This window comes from Elephas maximus, chromosome 1 (assembly GCF_024166365.1).
Source record: "Elephas maximus indicus isolate mEleMax1 chromosome 1, mEleMax1 primary haplotype, whole genome shotgun sequence".
NCBI lineage: Eukaryota > Metazoa > Chordata > Mammalia > Proboscidea > Elephantidae > Elephas > Elephas maximus.
The window spans coordinates 79,864,928-79,889,233 of NC_064819.1; the positions used below are offsets into that span (position 1 = coordinate 79,864,928).

General features: G+C 41.3%; 2 protein-coding genes across 2 annotated transcripts in view; both read right to left on the reverse strand.

Annotated features, from left to right (window-relative positions):
• Positions 1-2,405: 2,405 nt before the first annotated feature.
• Positions 2,406-11,345, reverse strand: LOC126077403 (zinc finger and SCAN domain-containing protein 12-like). Its single transcript, XM_049886781.1, has 3 exons — positions 10,926-11,345; positions 6,482-6,626; positions 2,406-4,858 (listed from the first exon to the last, which is right to left on the reverse strand). The coding sequence occupies exons 1-3, from the start codon at positions 11,343-11,345 to the stop codon at positions 3,984-3,986; spliced, it is 1,440 nt and encodes a 479-aa protein (XP_049742738.1). The 3' UTR covers positions 2,406-3,983.
• ZSCAN23 (zinc finger and SCAN domain containing 23) overlaps positions 11,331-24,306 on the reverse strand; it is a 55,933-nt gene continuing 42,957 nt past the window's right edge. The window contains exon 5 of the mRNA XM_049886813.1: positions 11,331-11,411. The gene's annotated coding sequence lies outside the window, so the exon portion shown is untranslated. The remainder of the gene's footprint in view (positions 11,412-24,306) is intronic.

The following is a 24,306-nucleotide window of genomic DNA, read 5'->3' on the forward strand; positions in this document are numbered from 1 at the left end:
CCTCTTAGGTTTCAAAGAAACAGATCTCCACCATCTTGGTTCCAGAGTGTGAAGCTGCCATTCAGTTTGGCCAAGAGGATGAGGCTGATGCAGAAAGCTGAGGACAGGGCTGCCATGCCCAAAGGGCAGAAGAATGGCGTCTGCTGGGGCTGAGGGGGTGGGGTCACCACTCAGATGGACTAGGAAAATGGGGCCGCCCAAAGCTAAGGGAGCAGAGTTGCTGTCCCAGTAGGTGGAGCTGAAGCCCAGGGCTGAGGAGCTTCCCCCCAGAATCCAGAGGGCATTGCCAATATCCAGAGTTTGAAGGGCAGGGCCATTTCCCAGATGGTCTCAGAGAACAGAGAATTATTTTCAAGCCTTGAGAGCTAGTTTAAACTGTTCTGCTGAGTTTTAGACTTGCTTGGTGCCCATTATCCCTTCTTTCCAATTTCTCCCATTTGTAATGAAAATATATACCTTGTGCCTGTTCCACTGTTGTATTTTGGAAGTAGATAACCTGTATTCTAGATTTCACACATTCTCAGATGAAAAGGAATTTTGCCCCAGGGTGGTTTACACCCCACATCTCACCCATATTTGATTTAGATGATTTAGAAGATGAGATTTTGGATTTGGAGTTGGTTTAAGACTTTTGGGATGTAATATCATGGGGTGAACATGTTTTGCACATGGGAAGGACATGAACCTTGGGGGGCCAAAGGGTGGAATATTATGGATTATGTACCCCCAAAATGCATGTTGTAAATCTTAACCTGTATGCCTGTGGTTATAATCCCATTTGGGAATGGGTTGTCTTTGTTATGTTAATAAGGCAGGATTATTATTATAATAAGGTAGTGTGTACCTTGAGTCAGTCTCTTTTGAGATATAAAGAGAGTAAACTCAAGCTACCAAGCAGAGATGGAGGAAGAGGGATGCCAAGCCACACTGAAGATTGCCCAGGAGTAGAAGCTCAAAGAGACAAGCACCTTCCTCTAGAGCCCACAGAGAGAAAGCCTTCCCTACAGCTGGCACCCTGAATTAGGACTTCTAGCTCCTAAACTATGAGAAAAAAAATTGTTTCTTAAAGCTACCTATTTATGGTATTTCTGTTACAGCAGCACTAGGTAACTAAGACAAGGATCTTTGTTTCCTGCAGGTAAAAATTAGTGTTCAAACCAAGCTGCCTCAGTGCCTTATGTGTGCAACTCCAATGTTGGTCTTATTAAAGAGTCTAAATAAACAGTCCTTGATTTATAAATGAGTTATTTTTCAAACATTCATTTGCTTTTCTATGCTGTGAACTCAGTGTTTTTCTCCACAGCAACCATATCAATTCCAACTCCAAAAGCCAATTTGACACATAAACCAGTTGCTGCCAAGTTGATTCTGATTCATAGCAACCCTATAGGACAGAGTACAACTGCCCCATAGTGTTTCCAATACCATTAACATTTATATGGGAAAATGTGTTCATACTTAATAATTTTTTGAAAGTTGGGAACTAATCTATTCCTATAGGACTAGAGACTCTTTCAGTTCGAAGCCAGTGATGATATTCTGATGTTCTGTATGGGGGTTACGGATAGAGGGGTAAGAAACACAGAGACTAGGGAAATGGGGTACAGTATGTCATAGGGGTGGGAAGAAGATGAAATAAACACATAGGGCTGGGTAGAAAGGTAGTTATGAGTAGTACTTATTAGAGCAAAAAAGGAAATCACCCTTCTTTTCTTTCTCCCCTTCCACTTTTGTCACTGTCTCACCACTTCAAACCCACTGATCAGATAGAGACGAGAGAAGGCAGCTCTGGAGTTAGGTAGAAGTGGGATTGAGGAGGCAGTCCCAGAAATTGTGGTTTCCTATGGCAAGGGAGAAAGGGAAGGAAATAAGAGAACATCTCAGAAGGGATTAGGCATGATTTTCTATAAATAAAAGATATACAAACCATGTGTACTTCTTTCTATGTGGCTTGCCTATTGTACACTGAAAGAACCATCATCCAAAGCAGAAATTTTTACTCAGTACAACAGGAAAAGTCAACCCGTTGCTGGTTGATTTGTTTTCCAGAAGCTCTAAGAGGTAGAATCATTAATCTCTGAGGGGTATTTTACATGCTCCAGAAGGTATGTGAACCAAAAATTTAAAGTAGTCCTCAATAGTAATTATTAGAAAATTCAGAACACAATGATAACTATAAGGAAAGAGTTAAGGAAGAAAGGTAGGGTAAAGCTGGTAAGACCACTAGCATTCCTCCAGCTAAATAAACAAGGCCTGCACTGAGAAGACCCTTGAGAACCCTGGAATGTAGGTCAGTCTGTTTTTGGAAACACTTAAATCTGAATAGATCGAAAGACCATCTTGAAGCCCTAGTTTTCAGGCATGATGATTACCTAATTCTCTGCTTCACTCTAAAAAGCTGGTGGCAATGTCCCCTGTAGGGCCTTCTGTGCTCAGGCTTTCTTATTTCACAGACAACGGTGGCAGCTGTGATTTAATGCAATGTTTCTCAAATTTCACAGTACATCAGGTAACTGTGGAGTTATGAAAAGGAAGATTCTCACACACACCTTCCACCCCCACCTCTTGAAGCACAGTATCTGTGAGTGGGACTTAGGCATTTTAAACAAGCTCCACAGGTAACTCAGATGTTCATTAAAGTTGGGGAATCACTGGTGTAATGCACAGGACTTGAAGTTAGAGACCTGCATTTCAGTTGATCTTTTTCTTTGTGTGATAGTTACAAAGCCATGTCACTATCTCCATGAGTGTCTCATTTGTAAATTGGAGAATAATTTCAAGTTACAGAGGTATTTTAGGAATTAAATGAGCAAACTGTTTTGTATCAAATTGCTTTATAGTAAAGTGAAACTACTGGTCTCCCACAGTCTGTCCCCAGGCTGTTTCCAACTGTGATGGTTGATGTTACGTGTGAAATTGGCTAGGCCATGATTCCCAGTATTATGTGATTGTACTCCATTTTGTGGGGTTGTGTAATTATGCATTATAAATCATAAACCCTTACATGTTAATGAGGCAGGATTAGTGTGGGGTGTATCTTGAGTCAAGTCACCACCATACTTCAATCACCGCCTTGCTCAAGTTATCACCTTGCTCAAGTAAGGGGAGTTTTCTTGAGGGTGTGGCCTGCACCCAATATATATGAATGCTCTGGCAACGTTCTCTTTCTCGCTCTGGATTCTGCATCTGGCTCATAGTCTGACCTCTGGTTTTGGGATTTGAGCTAGCAGCCTGCTGATTCTGGGATTTACCAGCTTATGCAGCCCTGTGAGCCAGCAGCCTATCATTTGACCTGATTCACCAGCTTCCATAGCCCCATGGGCCAACAGCTTGTTGTTAGACCTGCTGATTTGGGTTTGTCAGCCCCTGCAGCCTATGTGAGTCAGGAGAAGCCTCCAGCCTGATGTCTGACCCTTGGATTTGGGACTTGCTGGCCTCTACAACCATGAGTCATTCCCTTGAGATAATTTACACACACACATGCTTCACTGATTTTGCTTCTCTAGAGAGCAGCCTAAGACACCAAGACACCAACCTTAATGATATCAATTTCCCAATTTGAACTACTTAAGGTAGACTAATCTTGTCACTGATGCTTCCAAACCACATGCACTTCTGCCTCTGCTTATATTTGTATCTTAAAGTTTTCTCGTTTTTACCTTCAAAATCTGCCTATCAAACCCTTTACCTCAATACAATCTTTCCTGATCACCCTGGGCAACAGTCATCTGTCCTTTCAATAGTCTTTACTTAACTAAATATGTGGATCTTACATATCCCAAACTAGGTTGTAAACTGCTTGAGAAAAGAAATCTGGTGTTATGCTTCTGGTTCCCCACAGCACTAATAAAATGAACAGCACATAGTGGTTCTTTATAAAATATCTGAGCTTTCTTTATAGCAATAATGACTAAAGTTTTGCTCCAGATCATAACAAAATAGTACTTCTCTCCAGTCTGCACTGTGAGACAGCTTCCCTGGAGTCATAACACAGGAACAGATTTCTCTCCTTTGTGGACAGTCTGATGTTCAATAAGAGCTGAGTTTTGCCTGAAAGATTCTCCACACTCTTTGCATTTATAGGGACCATCCCTAGTATGCGTTCTCTGGTGTTTACTAAGATACGACCTCCGTCTGAAGGCTTTGCCACAGTCATCACATTGGTAGGGCTTCTCCCCAGTGTGGATTCTCTGATGCTGAATAAGTATTGAACGCCGACTAAAACTTTTATTACAATGAGTACACTGATAAGGTTTGTCTCTTGTATGGATCTTGACATGGTGAAAGAGGCCTGCTTTCTGGCTAAACGCTTTGCCGCACTCATTACAGTGGTAGTGTTTCTCTCCTGTGTGAAGTCTCTGATGTTGATTAAGAGCTGAGCACTGGCCAAAAGCTTTGCCACACTCATTACATTTATACGGTTTCTCTCCAGTGTGTATTATTTTGTGCCGAACAAGCACAGTTCTCCCACGAAAAGTTTTTCCACATTCTTCACATTTATAGGGCCTGTCTCCAGTATGGATCTTCTGATGTTCTATGAGGTGTGCATACTGACTGAAGGCTTTTCCACAGCTGTCACACTCATAAGGCTTTTCTCCAGGACAGATTCTCTGTTGTTCAGTAAGACCTGAGTTCTCAGTCAAATCTACTCTATTCTCATCACATGTGGGCTGTTTATCTTCCTGTGAGTATCCAGAAGGATTTTCTATTTTTTCTTCAGGTTCATCGGTTTCCCCAAACCCAGCAGCCATCTCACTTTCAAATCTGCTTGATATATCCCCATATGGTTCCACTTCTTCAGAAACTTCACGTTTTAGAATTAAATTCCTGTACTCATTTTCAGTCTCAACATCTGAAACTAAAAAGGAATTACAAATGTTACCCAGTTGCCTGTGACAGCAAACAACCACCTCATTAGGGAACAATGGCAATTTTCAAATGAAAAACACATAAAATAAGAACCTAGAGTTTCTGTATGTCCATATACACACCACACACCCACTGCTGTCAAGTTGATTCTGACTCATAGCAACCCTAGAGGACAGAAAAGAACTGTCCCATAGGGTTTCCAAAGAGTGGCTGGAGGATTGGAACGGCCAGCCTTTTGGCTAGCAGCTGAACTCTTAACCACTGTACCACCAGGGTTCCATATGACTATAAAGTGGCATTAAAATACAGGGTGGACCTAATATAAAGCATTCCAAAAATTGTTAAGGAACAGACCAACAACCCAAGAGAAAGTGGACAAAAGAAAAATTGATTTCCAGTAAAGGAAATACAAAAACTCTTAAATGTAAGAAAAAAGCTTCCACGTCATCATAAGGGAAAAACAAATTTAAACAGTAATGAGATTTAAATAATTTTTCACCTACTGAATTTGAATAATCAGTTCGATACAACATTATGTATATGAAATAGATAGCACACATTGCTGGTATGAGTATAAATTAAAAATCTCTACGGGGGCAATCTGACAGTATCTATCAAAATTATAAATGCATACGTTCTCTGACCTACTAATTCCACTGTAGGAATTTATAGTACAGATATACTCACATACGTGGCTATTCCCTGAAGTAGTATTTGTAATAGGAAAACAATGAAGACAACTTAAAAGTCACTGCATAGGACTGGCTAAGGTAATTGCGTTGTACATCTGAACATTTTAATACTAAGAAGCTGTTAAAAATAAAAAGTGCTACCATCTGAGTGAAAAGAGAAGAAAAATGTGTCAATATGAAAAATGTATATACATTTTTAAAAAATCTCAGAAAGAACACACAAGAAACTAATAATAGTGACAAACTGTTTCAGAGTGGGGGGAGGAAATTAGATGGCTGGGGAATTGGGTGAGATACTTTTCATTGGATAACTTTTAAAGTTTTGTTTTTAAACCATTGCATTTATACCTATTTAAATAAATTAAATGAAAAAGAAAAAAATATAGAGAAAATAGTGATAAGGAAGATACAAAGTCCTCACCCATTCACCAACTTTTAATGTTCTGCCATATCTACTTTATTATTCCTTCTCTTTACAGGTGTACACAATTTTTTTTTCCCCTGAACCATCTGAGAGGTAGTGGAAGACATCATGGGCAACAGCTTTTTAATAGAAGAGGAGGGATATAGTCAAAGGGAAGATAGTGGTAATGTCTGGTAGGATAAGGGCTAAAAATAGCAGGGAGGTCAGTACCAAGGAAGATAATGATAAACCAAAAGCCAGAAAACCCACTGCCATAGAGTTGAAGATCTGAAGTAAAATACAACTAAAATTGGAAAAACATAAAGAGAAAGAAGAATCTTTATATTCTTTTTGAAGAATATTTGAAGAATGGCAAACCAGGTGAGAGTCTATGTATAGGCCATCAGATTCCTAGAGGTCTTTAAATGATCATAGAGAGTATCTGCTACAAAAGAGCCCAAAATGTCCTGTAAGCCATGTCTCCCCCTTGTTCTTAAGATAGGTCTTTCTTCTTTACCTTGTTCCTGTTGGGCTTTGGGTTCAGGAGATTCACACTTTAGGTTAGCTTTCATGGACTGAAGGGACATGCTGGGTTCTTGTTCTATTCCTAGAGGTGCCATTCCCTGCAAGAATACTTCTTGTTCGTCAGTGTGGACTGAGACCTGAGGAAAATGAGATATAACTGAGAGATTCCCTCAAACAACAGAAAACAAAAGGTATCCTATTCATGGCAGTGGGGAGAAAGGCCCATACCCAGCTCTCTGAAGCCTGGAATGATCTTCCTCCCAGAAATCAGCCTGTCATAATCCTACTCATACTTCAAGATCAACATAAAAGCCACCTCCTCTGAGAAATCGTCCCTTTCCTAGCTGGAAGCAAGTTCTCCTATTCTTAAATCCTAATGTATGTTCGTTGGGCCACTTTTACATTTTTGTCTTATGCTCAGAGAAGTGGAAAAAGCAAAGAGAGAAAGAAGGGAAGGAAAAGGAGGTTAAAAACAGGCAGAAAGAAGAGAAATATAAATAGGAAGAAGAACTGGGAAAGGGATAAGTAAAGGGAAATGACAAAGAAGGAGGGAACAAAGGAGAAAGAAAAAGAAAAGAGGGTTGAAGAAAAAGAAGAAATGAAGAAAGGAGAGAAATCTCTATTCACCCCAGAAGCTATTCCCAATAGTCTTCGCAATTCTGAGGTCCTCATCCCACTTTTCAGAAGATAATCTTATTTCTTACTTATCTGACCTAACAACTATCCAGAGTTTACTTCGTCATCCATCCTTTATTTTACCCATCTCTACCCTCATCCCCTTTCCTTCTCTTCTTATTTTCAAGGCTCACTTTACATATGCCTTCAATCCCACCTCTTTCAACTTCCCTCTGACCCTTGCTCCCTCAATTAACTCTTTTTTCAGCAATTTCAGCCACTCTGTGACTCCCATTCCTCCATGGGCCCGTTCCCTCTTGCACTGAAAAATAATAGGTCTCCCCAGAATGGCACTGTGAAAAGCAGGGATTTGGATTCAGTCAAGTTACTCTGTCTCTTAGTTTAGTAGCTCTGGACTAGTTGCTTAATCTGTCTGACATCATAAGACACGATGTATATGAAGCACCAAGAATGGGGCCTTAGCATAGAGCAGGCCCTCCAAATAACTCCCCCCGCCCTGCCTGCCCCCGTTCAATGGCTAAATGTTTAAGTCAGACGTCATTGCCATACACTGCCTCTATTTTCCTGACATGGTTTTACTTTTTAACCTCTGCCTCTGGACTAGGAAACAGAATCAGCAGAATGTTAGCTCAGATGTATAGAAATAGATGTTTTGATATTTCAAATTAAGAGAAAAGAGGGAAAAGAAAAAAGCCAGTACAGTGAGCTCTGCCTTTTATCCCTGGTTATCTGGCTGGGCCTTAGAAATCAAACTGTCAACTCTATTAGCTGCCCCAGGCATGCTTCTAGAGAGAGGACTGGTTGGCATTGTAAACTCAACATTTTTAAAACCAAATTACTTTTGCCTGCACCTAAGTATCCCATTTTTCTTCTAGTTCTCCCCTTATCTCCCTGGCCACTCTTCAGTTGCCATTGCTGGTTACTCCTTTGATGACCTCATCTGGTGTTATGGCTTGATTACAATCCCCAATTTTGTATTTTTAACACAGGACATCTTCATTGAATTCCAGCTCATTATATCTAGCTGCTTGCTCAAATTTCCACTTGGATTCTAATAGGCATCTCAAAATTAACACATTCAAAACCCAACTCTTGATTCCAGTCCCTTCACCCCTAACCTACTTCTCTCCCAATCTTTCCCACCTCAAAGAATGACAAATCCATTCTACCTGATGTTCAGACCAAAAACTTTGGCATAATCCTTAATTGCTCACTTTCTCTCACATCCCACATACTACATGCTGTATGAAAACAAATCCTGTCAAGCTCTACCTTCAAAATATATCCAGGATCCAATCACAACTCACCATTTCCACTGCTACTATTCTAGTCCAGGCCACCAATATCTCTTCCCTGGGTTACTGGTTATGGCTATATCCTCCCAAACTGCTGTTCCAGCTTCTACCTTTGACCCCTGTGTTTCCCTTCCCTCCCCTCCCCCACTGTAGAACTTCCTCAACATAGCATTGAGGGTGATTATTTTAAAACTTAAGTCAGATTATCTCTCTCCTCCTCTCAAAGCTCTCCAATGACCTTCTACTTTGAGAAAGTAGATTCAACATCTTTATAATGGCCTCAAAGTCCCTACATGATTGATCCCAATACCTATTTGACTCCATCTCCTCCTTGCTCTTCCTCTACCATGACAAGTGAATCCTCACCTTAGGACCTCTCCATTTACTATTCTCTCTGTCTGAACACTCTTATCCTAGACAGCTGCATGGCTTGTTCTTTTAATTCAGATCTCTGGTCTAAATGTCACCTATCTGCCCCAAATGTCAAGCCTTCCCTGACCTATCAAAAACAGTACAACCTGTACTATGTTCACTATTTCTTCTGCTTTATTGTTGTTGATTTCCACACAGAATTTATCACCACAGACATGTTATATGTCTGTTATTTTATTTCCTGTCTGTCTCTCCACAGTAGACCATACTCTACAGGAGACCAGAAACCCTCTATGCTTTGCTCAGTGTTGCATCCCCAGTGCCTAGATGGATGCCTGGTGCAAAATAGACATTAATAAATATCTGCTGAACGAATGAACTGTTCCCCAATCCAACTTCCCCCAAAGACATTTTTTCTTATCTTTTTTTAAAATTGTGATTTAGGTGAAAGTTTACACAGCAAATTAGTTTCTCATTAAATAGTTAATAACAAATTGTTTTGTGACATTGGGTGCCAACTCCACAATGTGTCAACTGTCTCCCCTTTTCCACCACAGGACCCTTGCTTTCTTATGTCCAGTTTTCCTGTCCCTTCCTGCGTTCTCATCTTTGCTTTTGGGCTGGTGTGCCCATCAGTCTCGTATACATGATTAAATTATGAAGCATGTCTCCCAAGTATGCTATTGTTTTGGCCCTATAGACTTGTTCAATCTTTGGCTGAAGGGTGACTCTCAGTAGTGACTTCAGTACTGAGTTAAAAGGGTGTACAGGGGTCAGGGTTTCTCCAGTCTCTGTCAGACCAGCAAGCCTGGACTTCTGTGTGTGTGTGTGTATTTGAATTCTGTTATGCATTTTTCTCCTGCTCTGTCTGGGACCCTCTTTGTGATCCCTGCCAGAGCAGTCAGTGGTGGTAACTGGGTACCATCTAGTTTTTCTGGGGCTCAGTCTGGTAGACGTTGTAGTAGTTGTGTTCCATTAGTCCTCTGGACTAATCTTTCCTTTGTGTCTTTGGGCTTCTTCATTCTCCTTTGCTCCAGTGAGGATGTGACAAGTACATGCATCTTAGATGGCTTCTCACAGGCTTTTAAGATCCCAGCTGCTACTCACCACAGTAGGATGTGGAACATTTTCTTTATAGAATATGTTATGCCACCTAAGCTAGATGTCCCCAAACTACAGTGTTTTTAGGAGTGTTTCCATGACACTAGTCTTTCAAGCTTGAAATCTCTGATGCTTAGCCCAGAATAGGCTGCCTGGTAAAGAATTCTCCATTTGTTCTTTCTTCATTATAAATCTAATCTGTCATCATTTCCAGTTAATTATGACCTAAGACATGTTTCATCCTTTGTAGTTACTCTTACATGGCTCTGTCTCAAACTCAGGAATTCTTGCCACATACTCCTTACTTCTGCAGTCTATTTTGTACCCCAATGCTAGATTACACATCCTATCTTACTGCTTTTATTTAACTATGTTTTGTACACCTTATGCCAAGATTTCCTAAATTTGGTTCTATCCACACTCTGGGTTGGATAGTTCACTGTTGTATGGGACTGTCCTGTGTGCACTGTAGGATGTTTAGCAGCATTCCTGGCCTGTACCCACTAGATGCCAATAGCACCCCTCACTTATGACAAACAAAAATGTCTTAGGAATTGCCACATGCTTTCTGGGGTACAAAATCACCACTGTTTGAGAACCACTGTCTTTTATCAATATTAAAACAAAACGAAAAGGTCCTACATAATTTGGTCCTTTTTCACATCCTGGAGTTAGTAATATAAGCAAGGAAAAAGATTAAGAATCTCTTTCATACAGAATAAAATCTAAACTCCAAAGGCTGATATTCAAGGTCCTGGACTCTACTTTCAACTCTTCTACTCACAACTCAGCTTTCCAACCTAACTAGGCCTCTGCTACTCAAAGTAGCATGAGTCCCCTGCCCTGCCCCTTCCCACCAACTTTCCCCTCTGCTGCTACATCTAGCCCCCAGAAATAGTGGCTTTAATCTCATCATCTTTTAATTAATACTTTAATGAAAACGAGGCTTTGTGAAATAACCCTGTGTCTCATTCTGGCCTAGAAGTCCACAATGTATCTTTTCTCAAACAGAAACCACATCTTTTTTCTCACCTGCTCTCCTGGCTCATCCAGCTCTCTCTCTAAATCCTCCAGCACAATCACTGCCTCCTCTCCACTCTCCGGATGCTGCTCCCGCACCCAGGCCTGGAGCTCCTCAGGCAGGATGCTCAGGAACTGCTCCAACACCAGCAACTCCAGAATCTCCTCTTTGGTGTGGGTCTCTGGCCTCAGCCACTGATGGCAAAGTTCTCGGAGCTGGCGCAAGGCCTCACGGGGTCCAGATGTTTCCTGGTAGCAGAACTGCCTAAAGTACTGTCGGAAGACCTCTCTGCTATGGGAGTTGTTCTTTTGCAGCCTCTGATCCCTTCTGGTGGTATACTTATATTCTTCCTCCTCCTCCTTCTCTATCTTTACTTCCAAAACTTCATCCTGGTCTGCAGGGGCCGGGACAGTCCAAGCAGGTTCCATCATAGCTGTGTCAAAGCTGTACTAGTGTTTCAATTAATATATTCCCTGGAAAGTTTCTTCCTGGGTGAACTGGAGGAATAAGCCATCATTATTAACACAAACTACATCTTAAATAAACACTGGTAATTCTAAGAATATAAATATGAGCCTTGAAAATCTGCCTCTAGGTTAAAAGCTGCAAGAGCCAAGTTATTTCAGCCCTTTAAGAAAGAGTGAGACTTAGTAGGAAACCTATTTCCATGTAGTTCTAAAATAAAGAACAACTAATTGGAATAAAATAAACATTTAATGCAAGTAATATAAATAAAAGGCTGGTGCATCCCTGGCTGGTGCCTTTAAAAAAATTTTTTTTTAATGCCCAGATGTGTGTATAGGGGGAACCATGAAGCCCTAAAAGCAGCAGGGTCACATGAATTTATTTCTTCGTAATTTAATCTCTATGCTCCTCTCCTCATTCTTCATTAATAAAGTGAAAAGTCTAGAGACATTGCTCTTTAAGGCCTTCTTCTGCCCTTGCATTCTGTGGCTTGCCAGGCCGGCCCAGGACAGGTTCTTTAGGATACCGGTCAACGTCTGTGAGCTAGGAGTATAAGAAACATACAGAGGTGTCGAAAAGGAGAAGAGAACACGGCCCAAGGCAAGCCCAGAGGATTTGGGGCACACAACCGTACTGTCCGCAGAGACCCGGAGCGGACCACTCATGAATACACCCTATTCTGAGATGGTCTCTGAGAGAGGAGTGTCCTGCGGCCCCACCTGGGTGGGGGAAGACCGGAGCCCACCCCGCACCTGCCTCGGCTGGGTTGAAGGGCCCAGGCCGTGGGAACGCAGCAACCTTTCGCCCGGCAACTGCAGTCCCACCCAGCGCCCTCTCCTCCTGGCCAGGAGCACAGGTTCGCTCACCCACGGCCCCAGGGAGCCAGCCGAGGACTGCCTCCTACAGGGCGAAATGCTGAGGTCTCCAGTCCCTTCGGAGCCCGGAACCCTCCAAGAGCGACCCACAAAGGCCGGAAGCGGCCGGGCAATACCGACGAAAAGCTCGCTCTGCAGGCGAGTGGCGCATTTCCGCGGGAGCTCTAGGAAGTGGGGATTGAAGGAGGCTTTCAACTCAGTGGTTTTTCCTCGCGTCTACACAAAAGGACCGCTGGGGATTCTTAGGCCAGCAGTTAACGGAATTGTTTTCTTTTTCTCCGCCCATTTACTCCGCTATTTCCCCCGAGTTCCGCAACTCTATTGGTGGTCGACGCTTGGAGAGAGGATGTGAAGATAGAGAAATCCTTTACTTTTCCCTCTCACTTTCATTTGGGTTTTTGCATCTGCGAAGCTTGCTCTCAATTAGTAAATGTTGCCTGTTTTAACCTACCCAGTGGTGCCACGGAAGAAAGGCTTGGTGATCTGCTTTGGTAAAAGATTAAAAAAAAATTTTTTTTTTTTTTTACAACCCAGAAAACTATGTGAAGCAGTTCTACTCTGTAACACGTGGTGTTGCCATGACTCCAAATCATCTGAGGCAACAGGTTTTTTAGTTCACTCTTCACTCACACTTATATTTGGCTTTTTGCATCTGTGAGGTTGCAGTACCTCAAAGGGGTGGTCTCCTGAGGCCTTCCCTACTCAACAGAGCTTCACTGCGTCAAAGGACATGGCCTCTTCTATATACACTCCTCAAGGGACAACCTGCTGGTTTGTGCCTACTTTTCCCGCCTTCAACAATGGTCTTGAGGTTCACTTTTATGCTCTGACGGTATGATTATACACCTGAAGACCAACGGACTTCACTGGGGGAAACTATATTAAAAAGATTATTTAGTCAAGTAGTGAGATATAAAATTAACACCCTGAAATTGATAGCCCTTATGTATACACATAACCAGTGATAATCATTTACAAGATAAAATGGAAGACCATGTTTCCAATAAGAACAACAAAAAGATAAAATACTTAGGAATAAATTTAAGAAACGTGTAAAATTTATATGAGTAAACCTTAAAACACTTCTTAAAGGTCAAGTGTGAATTTAAACAAAGTCATGTACAGTTCTTGGATAGAAAAACTAAATAAAGATGTCAATCTTCCCTATATATGTTTGTAACTATAATATCCCAATAACAATACCAACACATACTGTTCCAAGGTTAGATTGATTATAAAATTCATATGGGAAAGTAAGAATAGCCAGGAAATCCCTGAAAAAACAATGGTGAAGGGCAGCCTATCAATTATTAGAACATATTATAAAGCTGTTGTAATTAAAAGAGTAGGATATCTATGCATAAGCAGAGAAGGAAATGTTTAGAAATGGACCCAGGTACATATGGATAGTTAGTAAATGTTGAAGGTGTTATCTACAATCAATGGGGAAATGAGGGCTTATAAGTAAGTTTTACTGGGACAACTGACAGTCATTTGCTGGAAGATAAAATTGTATTCATATCTCCCACCATACATTACAGTCAGGATAAATTTCAAATGGATCCTAGACCTAAATGTAAAAAACGCACCTATACGTGTTTAGGAGAAAACGAGTAAAAATTTTAATACCTGGGAGTGAAGAGTCCTTAGCTAACCATGATTCAAAATCCAAAAGATAAATCTGACTACATAAAAACAAAACGTATTGTTTGTCAAAACACATCACTAGACAAGTCAAAAGACAAATGACACACTGAAAAAAGTTTGCAACATATTACAAAGGGCTAACATCCCTAATACATGAAGAGCTGCTAAAAACTGGGAAGAAAATAATAATAGAGAAAATTGGCAAGAGAAATGAACAGTTGACAATAGAAATGCTAGCAAACCTCAGACATCTGCAAAGATGTTCAACTTCACTCAAAATATAAACACACAAACTAAAAACTACACTGAGGTGCCATTACTAAAGAGAATTACTATGTATAATCTTCTTATGAACTATGGTTGCTAATCAGTTTCTTTAAAAATTATCACACTGGGTAGAAAGCAAATCAGAGCTAGACATGAAAGCATTAAAAAATTAAACTATGCATGGGACCCAGAGGAAACTGTACTGAAAAAATTGTTGTCAAATGACATTTTTGTATTTTGAACCCATACTTCTTATCTGGAAAAATGTTAGTACCTAAATTCAATATAATAATATTTAACACATTGATGTTGTTGTTGGGTGCTGATGAATCGATTCCAACTCATAGCAACCCCATGTTACAGAGAACTCCCGATAGGGTTTTTTAGGACGTAATCTTTACAGGAGCAGATTGCCAGGTCTTTCTTTCACAGAGCGGCTGATGGGTTCAAACCACCAACCTTTTGGTTAGCAGTCAAGCACTTAACTATTGTGCCACCAGGGGTCCTTATTTAACACATAGCCAACTTTTTAATTCTCATGTTAGGAAAGAAAAGACTAATTTTTTTTTTTTTTTTCGGGTGGCAGTCTACCTGGATTTTTTTTTAATAATTTTTATTGTGCTTTAAGTGAAAGTTTACAAATCAAGTCAGTCTCTCACATATAAACTTATATACACCTTACTACATTCTCCCATTTACTCTTCCCCTAATGAGTCAGTCCGCTCCCTCCTTCCAGTCTCTCCTTTCGTGACCATTTTGCCAGTTTCTAACCCCCTCTACACTCGCATCTCCCCTCCAGACAGGAGATGCCAACATAGTCTCAAGTGTCCACCTGATGCAAGTAGCTCACTCCTCATCGGCATCTCTCTCCAACCCATTGTCCAGTCCAATCCATGTCTGACGAGTTGTCTTGGGCAATGGTTCCTGTCCTGGGCCAACAGAAGGTTTGGGGACCATGACTGCTGGGGTCCTTCTAGTCTCAGTCAGACCATTAAGTCTGGTAAGAAAAGACTAATTTTAAGCTCTAGATCATCATTAGTGATTATAAAAGAATACTTTCATTTACAGATTTGAAACCAGAAGCCAAAAACAAACAAGGTTTTAGGATGTGAATTGTGAGCTTCTAGAAAATATATGGCAGAAAACACAGGTACCATATGCCAATAAAGGAAGGACTTTCAGAGTTCACATGGAGACAGTAGAATGTTTTGCTTCTTATCCACAGTTCTAATGGGAGAGTCCATGACCAGGTGTTTTAAAGAAACAATTTCCATCTAATTTATGAATGTCAATACAGTTCTTTGCTCAGGTAAAGAAGTTGATCTATCTTTAAGGTATATGGCACAGACTGATGAAAAGGTTTAAGAATATTTAGACATGTCCAGGCTGTTAAACATAAACTGAGCCATGCAACAAGTAGGCATATACTATGATTTTGCCAGGGTATGTACTAAATAAACCCTTGTTTAAAAAATGATCAAAAATTTAATCTTCCCCCCCTGCCCAAATGACAAAAGGAGGAACTGAGAATAGTAGCACAGTGGTTAAGAGCTATGGCTCCCAAGCAGGAGGTTGGCAGTTTGAATCCACCAGCCACTCCTTGGAAACCCTATGCAACAGTTCTACTCTGCCCTACAGGGTTGCTTTGAGTTGGACTCGACTCAATGGCAGTGGTTTGTACAAGACTTAAATTTCAATCTAATATAGCAAGAATTCAGTGCACAAAGTCTAGATTAAGTAATCCAGAAAATAGTAACAGAGGCACGTTGTTTAGTGGTATGGAGGTAACCACTAGGAGAGCCAGGGATAGAAAAAGTGCCCCTCAGGAGTATCATGAAGTGTATTAAGTGGCATAGCAGGGTTTGTTGCTTTTCATTGTAAAACCTGGCGTGCTACTTAAATGAATAATTTCTTTTATAAGGATTAGTACAACACTGGTTTCTATGAGATGGAGGTTAAAGATGTCCCAAATGTCCCACTTTTCCAAACCGCTATACCACTCCATCATCACTAGCATCCACTATTCTCCCTCCCCTCAGTAATTTCTCTCCTGCTTGGTTTTGGTAATTCACTGCAATGTCTCACGGAACTCAGAGTTAACTGGGTTTATTAGGGAAGTAATAGGGCACAACTTGGAATCGGGATTAACTTGGAAATAACAGGAACAACTCAGGACGCAGTTCTTTGATCAGGACAGCTTCTTGCCCTCTGCTACTGGGCCCTGCTGGGACCTTGCTGCCACTGGGTCCTTCTGGGGGCCTACTCAGGCAAGTGTTACACCTCTTAGCTCTGTGGGTCAGCAAGCCCCACCGCAGTTGTCACACACTGATCTCCTAATTCCTGTGTCTCATGGCACTATCTCTGGCTTCTGTGTAACAGCTCCTCTCTCTCTCTATGTCTCCTTTAAGCCTAGAGGAATGGCAAAACTGACCAATACCCTCATTAGGGTTCCATATACCTTTTTTGCATGGTCCCACTCCAACAAGGGTGCCATGCATCTTCTTTATATTATTAGCAAGATATCCAAGCCCCTTGGTGGTCCACAAGCGCCTCATTTGCATAGTCCCACAGAGACATTTGGTGGGAGTTACAAAGACTATGGCTAGAAAGGCCATATTAAGTAATTCATTGCACCTCAGGCCACCCCCTGGCTCTTCTAGCCATTGGCTTTTTCATACTTGAAGCATTAACTTCCCCCTTCCAATCATTTTACCAGCCCAAAAGAGTCATTAACAATTAGTCCTGCAGTAGCGCAAAGAGTCCTAAGGGTAGGTTACTCAGGTACCAGCCATTCAGGTCTGCTGCAGGTGTCCATCCTATCTGATCAGGTTTTCCAAAAGCCATCTTGGCTTCATCCTTTCCGGCATATGATAAAATTTAACTGAGATTATTCCCTTGGTCTGAGCCCCACAAGGTATTAGTATAGCAAAACCTTTAAGGGACTTAAGGTTTGGCAACTGTACTCCAGTCCAGCAGTGCCTCCCCCTTAGTCCACTTTTTCACACTTACACAGCTTCTACAATTACACTTTCTACTATCCCAATTAACTCTGTTAACAATCAACACTCATAACTGAATCATCTAATACAATCAACATCTTCCCACACCCTCTTTTCCCCAGACCCATCAGGAAAAGAGGAAACTATTCAGTGGGGATTCTCCCTTGTCCCCTGCATTTAACGTAAACACACTCACGAAAGCATGTAAGCCAGCCACTTCATGCCTTTATCTCCCTGTTTTAGATAGCCAATGTTTAAATAGACCATCCCTATTAAACCAGTAGTCTGAGGAGACAGCATGTTACTTGATCTTGAAGAATCTTCTGTTCCTTTCGGAACTTTGAGCATCTGCATTCATAAGCAAAGTCCAGTTCAGAGCAAGCCACCAAATCACAGCTATCTATGGTGTCAGAAAGTCAAGCTGGATTCAGAAGAAGATGTGGAACCAGAGATATCATTACTGATGTCAGATGGGTCTGGGCTGAAAGCATGGAATACCAGAAAGATGTTTACTTGTGTTTTATTGACTATGCAAAGGCATTCGGCTTTGTGGATCATAACAAATTATGGATAACACTGCAACGAATGGGAATTCCAGATCAGTTTATTGTGCTCATGTGGAACCTGTACATAAACCAAGAGACAGTCATTAAAGAGAAAAGGGGATACTGTGTGGTTTAAAATCAAGGAGGGTGTGTGTGAGGGTTGTATCCTTTCACCATACTTATTCAATTTGTATGCTGAGCAAATGATCCTAGAAGCTAGACTCTACGAAGAACACAGCACCAAGATTGCAGGAAGACTCATTAACTACCTGTGATATGCAGATGACACGACTTTGCTTGCTGAGAGCAAAGAGGACTCAAAATACTTACTGATGATGATAAAAGACTACAGCCTTCAGTATGGGTTACACCTCAACATAAAGAAAGCAAAAATCTTCACAGCTGAACCAACAAGCAGCATAATGATAAACGGAGAAAAGATGGAATTTGTCAAATATTTCATTTTACTCGGATCCACAATCAACACCCATGGAAAAAACAGTCAAATCAAACAACATATTGCATTGAGCAAATTTGCCACAAAAGACCTCTATAAAGTCTTAAAAAGCAAAGAAGTCACCTTGAGGACTAAGGTGTGCCTGACAAAAGCCATGGTATTTCCAATAACCTCATATCATGCAAAAGCTGGGCAATGAATAAGGAAGACCAAAGAAGAATTGATGCCTTTGAATTATGGTGTTGGCCAAGAATATTGAATATACCGTGGACTGCCAGAAGAACAAACAAGTCTGTTTTGGAGGAAGTACAGCCAGGGTGCTCCTTGGAAGTGAGGATGGTGAGACTTTGTGTTACATACTTTTGACATGTTATCAGGAGGGACCTGTACCTGGAAAAAGACATCATGCTTGGTAAGGTAGAGGGCCAGCAAAAAAGAAGACCCTTGACGAGATGGACTGACACAGTGGTTGCCACAATGGGCTCAAGCATAGCAATAATTGTGAGCGTGGTGCAGGACCAGGCAGCGCTTCCTTCTATTGTACACAGAATCGCTATGAGTGAGAACTGACTCGACAGCACCCAACAAGGATAACATGGTGTCAAACATCTTTCTCTTCATTCAGTCGGGTTCTGGTCAGCTCATCCCTACCTCATGTGGGCTAGGTCAGTGGGAATCAGCCTTAGGTTCGGAAGCTCACACACCTCCAGGCACTTCAGATCAGCCAGTCCCTTTTCTTTCATCCCTAGCTCCCATGGAGAGGTCAGCAGGCACCAATGGAACATGTTCAAACTGAGCCCATCTCTTCATTGCTGTACCTCCCTCACTTTTGCTCATGGAATGGTCCCAGGTGGTCACCACAAGCAAGCATACCAGGCTGTCTACTTGGCAGCTCCCTTTTTTAAAAAATTTTTTTTATTGTGCTTTAAGTGAAAGTTTACAAATCAAGTCAGTCTCTCATTCAAAAATTTATATACACCTTGCTATATACTCCTAGTTGCTCTCCCCATAATGAGTCAGCACACTCCTTCTCTCCACCCTCTATTTTTGCACCCATTCAGCCAGCTTCTGTCCCTGTCTGCCTTCTCATCTCCCCGCCAGACAGGAGCTGCCCACATAGTCTCATGTGTCTACTAGATCCAAGAAGCTCACTCCTCACCGGTATCATTTTATATCTTATAGTCCAGTCCAATCCCTATCTGAAGAGTTGGCTTTGGGAATGGTTCCTGTCTCGGGCTAACAGAAGGTCTGGAGACCATGATCTCCAGGGTCCTTCTAATCTCAGGCAGACCATTAAGTCTGGTCTTTTTCACAAGAATTTGAGGTCTGCATCCCACTGCTCCCCTGCTCCCTCAGGGATTCTCTGTTGTGTTCCCGGTCAGGGCAGTCATCGGTTGTAGCTGAGCACCATCTAGTTCTTCTGGTCTCAGGCTGATGTAGTCTCTGGTTTATGTGGCCCTTTCTATCTCTTGGGCTCATAATTACCTTGTTTCTTTGGTGTTCTTCATTCTCCTTTGCTCCAGGTGGGGTGAGACCAATTGATGCATCTTAGATGGCCAGTTGCTAGCGTTTAAGACCGCAGATGCCCCTCTCCAAAGTGGGATGCCACTCTCCAAAGTGGGATGCAGAATGTTTTCTTAATAGATTTTATTATGCAAATTGACCTAGATGTCCCCTGAAACCCTGATTCCCAAACCCCTGCCCTGCTATGCTGGCCTTTGAAGCGTTCCTTTTATTCAGGAAACTTCTTTGCTTTTGGTTTAGTCCAGTTTTGCTGACCTCTCCTGTATTGTGTGTTGCCTTTCCCTTCACCTAAAATAGTTCTTGTCTACTGTCTAATTAGTGAATACCCCTCTCCCTCCCTCCCTCCTCACTCTAGTAACCATCAAATAATATTTTCTTCTCTGTTTAAACTATTTCTTGAGTTATTATGATAGTGGTCTCATATAATATTTGTCCTTTTGCAACTGACTAACTTTCGGCAGCTCCCTTTAACTTCCAGTCCTGGAAGTTCTTCTGATAAGCACTGACTTTTCCTGCCTCAATGCACCCAAAGGCAAACCTTGCTGGAAATTCAAAAAGCAAAAGTTTTTTTTTTTTTTTCCATAAGTCCTTCCCTCAGATGTACATCTCCTGTTCTCTCAGCAGCTCGATGAGTCTGTGCTTCTTTTCAAATGCAAATTTCCTGACTCCAAAGGGTAAGAGTGGTGTTCAGGTATACTCTGGTCTACTGCATTGAAATGAACAGCCTGCGTTTCTTTAAGGAAAATCCTAGTTCCCCTTTTAGCATATCCAGTCAAGTATTGGCTGAAGGCAGAGTTACACGCTCTCCATAATCTATAATACCCAATATTCTTCTATCATACATTTAGGTCTGTTTTACAACACTAGCTAGGAGAACATTCAATATCCATAGTACATTCAAATAAGCACATAATCCTTTTATAACATTCCTGTTTCTCTTCTCCACCACTTGACTATCTTCCCATTCACATGCGTATGGATCAAGCTTCTGGCTGAGTGGAACCAGTAGATTTCAGCCCCCTACCAATCATCTTGTTTATTTAACCTTTTGCCCCAGGCCACTCCAGATGCAGTTTTTTTCCCTCAGCTGCAGCATAATCTCTTATTTTCCTTTCAACCATTACAGGTAACAACAACCAAAGTAACCATCTAAGAATTAAAAGTTTCACTTTCCATGCTCCTTTGTTCTTTCTTTTACAAAGTTCCATGCTTCCATGAATCTAGAGCCATTGTAACAAATCTGGCTCCTGACACCAGCTGTAAAAATGGCATGGGGGTGGTGTCTGACTTCCTCTAACTTCACAAGGGGGAAAGAGAATCATTATCTGCACCAGCAGCCCAAGGCTGATTCCTATGTGGTTGAGGTCAGACATGCCTCCACTCTCCAACCTTTTGACCAGTTCTGACACTAGCACCTTCCCATGTGGCACTCTCTACTTTTCTGCTGGGTTCAGTAGTTCATTGCAATGGCCACACAGAACTCACAGACCATAGTCAGGATTATGGGGTATATTAGGGAAATAACAGGTTACAATTCAGGTTCAGGATACAGTTCTTTGATTAGGACAGTCTCTTGTCAGCCAAGCCACAAGCAGACCTCTTCGTGGCCCTTGGCCCCTTGGCCTAGCCTCTGCCCTATTCGGGCAAGTGTTATAAAGCTCTTTTAACTCCACCAATAAGTACTCTGAGGCAACCTATTCCACTAGGAAGACCCTTAGCTCTTTAGATTTGCAGGTTGGCACAACCACCATGCTGTTTCCTACCAGTGTGCTGGTTCTGCTACCTCTGTTTCTCTGCCACTGCTTCTCGCCATCTCCAGTGTTATAGCTTTCCCTCTCTGTCTTGGTTCTGTTGCCTTTCTCTGTCTTCCGTGTTACAGCTCCTTTCTCTCTCTCTGTGTCTCCGTTTAGGCCTAGGAGGATGGCAAAACTGATTAATCTCTTCATTAGGGTTTCATACAACTTATTTGCATGGTCCCACCTTCTTTACATTATTAGCAAGCTATCCAATCCCCTTGGTGAGCCACTAGTACCTCATGTGCATAGCGTCACCCAGTCATTTGGTGGGAGTTACGAAGACTATGGCTAGAAGAGCCATATTAAGTAATTCACTGCACCGCAATGATTCAAAGATATTTTAAAGTCTATATGGTCAAGACCAAAGTCATGAGAGCCATTTTCCCCCTAATCTAAGTTATCTTTCAGTGTTCTCCATCTTAATGAACAGCATCTATCCATTTAGTTTCATAAGCCAGATATAAGGAATCATTCATAACATCTTGCTCTCCTTCACTCCCTATAGTCAACTCAACTCTGAATCCTGTCAGTTTCACCTCCAAAATAGTTCTTATCTTCACCATCACCCTTTCAAATGGATTACTGCAATAGTCCCCTAACTGGTCTCCTGCTTTCATTCTGAACTTCACATTGCAGCCCGTAATTCGCTTTTCAAAAAGAAAACTGATCACATCGTCTAACTCCCCTGATTTTCTATTTAAAACTTGTCAACACCTTCCCAATATTCTTAAGCTGAATAAGAAATTTTTATATGGCTTCCAAGCTCTGCCTGCGTTTCCAGGCTCATCCGGAAGTCTCAATCTCTTCATTCCAGCCATATTAGGCTGGATTTCCTTAAAGGTACCCTGCTTACTCCTCAAACAGGGTCTTTTGCACAGGCTATTACTACTGTCTGGAGCGTACCTGTCTCCAACCTCTTCTTTTCTCTTAGTTAATACCTTCAGATTTTTGTGTCATTTTAAAATTTATTCATTCAATAAATATTTATTTGGTCCTTACTGTGAGCTAACTGTTCTAGGCCTTGGTGATAGCACAGTGAACCAGACCAGGTATTTGTGTTCCTGCAACTTAAACTCTAGAAGTGGAGGGCACTAATCAAACGCATGAACAAAATAATTACAGACTATGTTTTGGACTTCAGAAACTTAGTGTTGTAGCATCACTGAGCTAAGAACAGAGAACTGGAGAGAAACAAGAAGCAGTGGGAATAGTGGAAGATTACTGCAAAGTGAAAGATCTCTGGTCTCAGTCCATCTCTCTTCTCTATTATCTGTTCCTAACCTTATCAAACCCTGTATTTGATGACACCTAAACCTTTTTTTTTTTTAAATCTGTGCCTTTAGTTCTGGCCTTTCCCCTTGAATACCAGACTCATTTATCTCAGTTTTCTACATCACCATATGTTAGCCTAATTGAAATCTCAAATTTTAAAATGTCTGTGGGAAAAAACACTGATTTTTCTCCCACAAAAGCTGCTTCACATAGGCTTCCTATTTTACTGAACAGCACTGCCATAAATTTGGGTGTATAATGTGGTTTCTCTTTCTCCCATCACCAATCCAAAGCCAAGTCCTCCTGGTTCTACCCCCAAAATGCATAACAAATATCCCTTGCTTCTATCTATATTGTCAACGTCCTAATCTAAGCCACAATCATCTTTTGTCTAGACAACTATAATGGCTTGTTAACTGGTGCCTGTTTTCAGTTTTGTTTTGTTTATAATTGTTGCAAGTATATACATAATACAACATTTGCCAGTTTAACTTTTTCCCCTCTGCTTTCAGTTTTGCCCCTAGTCCATTCTCCTCACAGTAGCTAGAATTATCTTTTCAACATGTAAATCAAATGACATCAGTGCCATTTATCTAATGTCAAACTCCTTTTCTAAAGAGCTCTACATGATTTAGCCCCTACCTGCATTATTCTTTTATTTTCTCCCGTGTTCAGACATTCTAGCCATCTGTCCCTTAAACATATCAAGCTTGTCTCATTTATGATATGCACTTGCTGTTACCTCTGCCCCAAATACTCTTCTTCCAGATCTTAGAGTCTGCCCAACCCATTTTTAAGTCTCATCTCAAATGTTTAGAACCCTAAAGAGGCCTTCCTGGACTATCTTACAGTAGCCCTTTATCACACTCCAGTACTACTATCACAGTTTCCTATTTTATTTTTCTCATAACACTTATCGGAAGCAATTATCTATGTTTCTGTTTGTCAACCCCCTTCCCTAGAGTGTACATTTCTTGAGGAAAGAGACTCTTGTTCACTGATAACATCTAATACGCACTCAAAATATTTTTGTCTGTTAACTAATATTCCAAAGACATAGGTTTCTGTGTGGATTTTAATACTTTAGAAGTGATAACTTGATCATCTTAGCAGCAGTCTCCATTGGTTCTTTTCTTTGAATATGGATCAAATTTTCCCATCACTTCATATATGGGTAATTTTGGCTTGAATTCTGGAAAAGGGAATATGTTGTAGAGTCTGTGGATTCTGTTATGTTCCTCCAAAAAGCTGATTTTTCTAAGAAGGTGGTTAACTTCATTTTACTTAAATTGTCACCCCTGTGGTGCCTGGCAGATAAAATCTCGGTTGTTACTTTAGCCTTAACTGAGTTGCCTGCACTCTACCCTGTGCATGCACGGTTCAAGGGTCAATGGGAAATTTGAACAGAGTTTATTTGTAGAATTTGGAGCTCCTTTTTTCTGGTTGTCTTCTCTCTGGGAGTTTCACCTGCCCCCCCCACCCTGCCCACCTTTCTAGTTGATACAGTTTCCCCAAACTCTGTTCTCTGGTTCTTTAAGAAAACAT

Bases quoted from the DNA above. Each gene is read 5' to 3' on its own strand.
- LOC126077403 (XM_049886781.1), bottom strand. From the start codon at position 11,345: ATGATGGAACCTGCTTGGACTGTCCCGGCCCCTGCAGACCAGGATGAA. The intron at 6,627-10,925 runs GTGAGAAAAAAG...CATTTTCCTCAG, and splicing joins TGGATGAGCCAGGAGAGCAG to GTCTCAGTCCACACTGACGA. The intron at 4,859-6,481 runs GTAAAGAAGAAA...ATTCCTTTTTAG, and splicing joins CAAAGCCCAACAGGAACAAG to TTTCAGATGTTGAGACTGAA.